Source organism: Bison bison, unplaced genomic scaffold (assembly GCF_000754665.1).
Source record: "Bison bison bison isolate TAMUID 2011002044 unplaced genomic scaffold, Bison_UMD1.0 scf7180017864466, whole genome shotgun sequence".
NCBI lineage: Eukaryota > Metazoa > Chordata > Mammalia > Artiodactyla > Bovidae > Bison > Bison bison.
In genome coordinates, this window is record NW_011495027.1 from 11,822,753 (window position 1) to 11,825,486 (window position 2,734).

The 2,734-nt window shown below is 47.4% G+C and overlaps 1 protein-coding gene across 1 annotated transcript in view; it reads right to left on the minus strand.

Annotated features, from left to right (window-relative positions):
- Nucleotides 1-2,734, minus strand: part of ABCA4 (ATP-binding cassette, sub-family A (ABC1), member 4) — a 132,401-nt gene that overhangs the window by 57,774 nt on the left and 71,893 nt on the right. Inside the window, exon 16 of the mRNA XM_010860511.1 lies at nt 1,196-1,370. Coding sequence (XP_010858813.1) covers nt 1,196-1,370 — 175 coding nt within the window. The remainder of the gene's footprint in view (nt 1-1,195; nt 1,371-2,734) is intronic.

A 2,734-nucleotide genomic window follows, 5' to 3' on the forward strand; every position in this document is an offset into this window, starting at 1 on the left:
GCTTGCTCCTTGGAAGAAAAGCTATGATCAACCTAGACAGCATATTAAAAAGCAGAGACATTACTCTGCCAACAAAGGTCTGTCTAGTCAAAGCTATGGTTTTTCCAGTATTCATGTATGGATGTGAAAGTTGGACTATAAAGAAAGCTGAGCACTGAAGAATTGATGCTTTTGAACTGTGGTGTTGGAGAAGACTCTTGAGAGTCCCTTGGACTGCAAGGAGATCAAACCAGTCCATCCAAACGAAATCAGTCTTGAATATTCATTGGAAGAACTGATGCTGAAGATGAAACTCTGATACTTTGGCCACCTGATGCGAAGAACTGAGTCATTGGAAAAGACTCTGATGCTGGGAAAGATTGAAGGCAGGAGGAGAAGGGGACAACAGAGGATGAGATGGTTGGATGGCATCACCAACTCTATGGATGTGAGTTTGAGCAAGCCCCGGGAGTTGGTGATGAACAGGGAAGCCTGGTGTCCTGCAGTCCATGGGGTTGCAAAGAGTCAGACACGACTGAGTGACTGAATTGAACCGAAATGACTTGGCATGCAAGCACACACAATGCTCTACAGATGGAGGGCATGTGATGGTAGTGGTCAAGACTTTATCACCACCATCATGATAGAAACGCTGGGGATGTTGGGGATAGGGGGACCAGCTCACAGCATCAAAGACAAGAGACGATCCTGTTCTTGCGTCCATGGAACCACCACAACATGGCTTCCTTGGAAAGTCACTTCGCTCTCTGGATGTCCCCATCCCTGGCACCAAGGGGCAATGAACTTACTACTCCACCTCTCTCTCCAACTTCATGATCTAATAAAATGATAAATGTGAGCAAGCTTTGAAAACTGCAGTATGCTATACCTTCCTTGCACACACATATAGAACACATTTTTCTCACTAAACTTCTGTGGGAAAGAATGTGAAGTTGCTCAATTGTGTCCGACTCTTTGTGACCCCATGGACTATAGCCTGCCAGGCTCCTCTGTCCATGGGATTCTCCAGGCAGGAATATTGGAGTGGGCTTCCATTTCCTTCTTCAGGAGATCTTCCCAACCCAGGGATTGAACCCGGGTCTCCCACACTGCAGGCAGCCTCTTTACCTGAGTCACCAGGGAAGCCCCGGAGTGAGAAAGAATAGACTGAAGCTAATAGAGGAAGAAGAGAGTCAGAAAATGATCAAAGACTCACAAAGTCGTGGTTTTCCCTGCTCCATTGTGACCGAGGAATGCGGTAATCTGACTTTCATAGAAGGTAATGTTAAGACGGTCCACGGCTGGCCTGCCATAGGGCTCAAATATCTTTACCAGATTCTTCACACATACTCCGGGAACCAAGCCTGGAAGCTCACGTTCAAAGAAGCAGTCTTGTTGGAAAAAATGAACATGGTGTAACAATGGCTTCACGTACACACTACCCAAGGATCCTTGTTGAGACCATTGTCTTCTGTACCTATGGCTTTAACTATAACTTTATCACGGTGACTACAGAATAATAATGGTAATAATAGTGTCTAACATTTGTTGAGCTGTGACTCTGTGCCAAGCATTGTTTCAAGTGCTTTACATATATTACCATGCCATTTCTACAGATGAGGAAACCTAAAGAGATATCAAGAGTCCAATCAAGGTCACATGGTTTGTGAGTGGCAGAGCTGGGATTTGAATGCAGATGCGCTCATTGTCTGTATGGAGAGTTAGCCCTAAGCTCAGCCTTCAGTCCCAGGCCTTCGTTTCTGACAGTCTGCAGGGGATTTCCTCAGGAATTTCTTGGAACAGCTCAGGGTCCTCATTCTCTTTCCCAAACAGTGTCTTCCTTCAGGCTATCTTATGTCCATTCTCCTAGTCACCTTGGCTCACATCTTTGAGTCAACTCTACTAACGCTGACTACTTGCTTTTAGCGCTCCAGTTTCTCCAGTTAGGGTAGGACAGTCCACTCTTTCTCACCACTGTCCCTCAAACTCTGTCCCTCCACTTTTAAACTCCATACTCCCCTCCAGTTTGAGGTCCACTTGGTGTCCACTTCTCCCTGCTTTAGTTCACACAAGACAGTGATGGGGCTTCCCTGGTGGCTCAGATGGTAAAGAATCTGCCTGCAGTGCAGGAGACCTGGGTTGCATCCTTGGGTTGGGAACATCCCCTGGAGAAGGGAATGGCTACCCACTCCAGTATTCTTGCCTGGAAAATTCCATGGGCAGAGGAGCTGATGGGCTATAGTCCATGGGGTCACAAAGAATCAGACATGACTGAGTGACTAACACTTTTCATTTATATGTGTTACTTAATTTGTCACCTTAATATTGTAATTCTGAGCACTTACTCCCCTGCCAAAGAAAGGGGGGAGGGGGAAATCCCAGTGCTGCTTCTGTGCTTCCTCTGGCCTTGCTGACAGTTGAGGTGGGACTGGACCCCCACCCTCTGATTTTGGTCTTGGAATTCCACTCTGGGAGGAGGGTCTTCCCAAAGGTTCTGCTGACTGGAAACTGCAGGAATCACAGGTCTCCAACCTCAGCTTTGTGAAATGGCACCTGGGGTGCGTCAGACACACGGAGGCTGGACCTTCTCCTGCAACATCAGGTGAAGTCCAGAGGTCATGCTGCCTCTCTGCACCCAGGGTGACAATAGCGGAGCATTTCAGAATCCATAGAGGAATTCTAGAGAAATCCATATGCTTGAGGAAAGAAGAACATGGTGGGGGTCGGGTGGGGGTGGGGGAACCGGGACAGAACT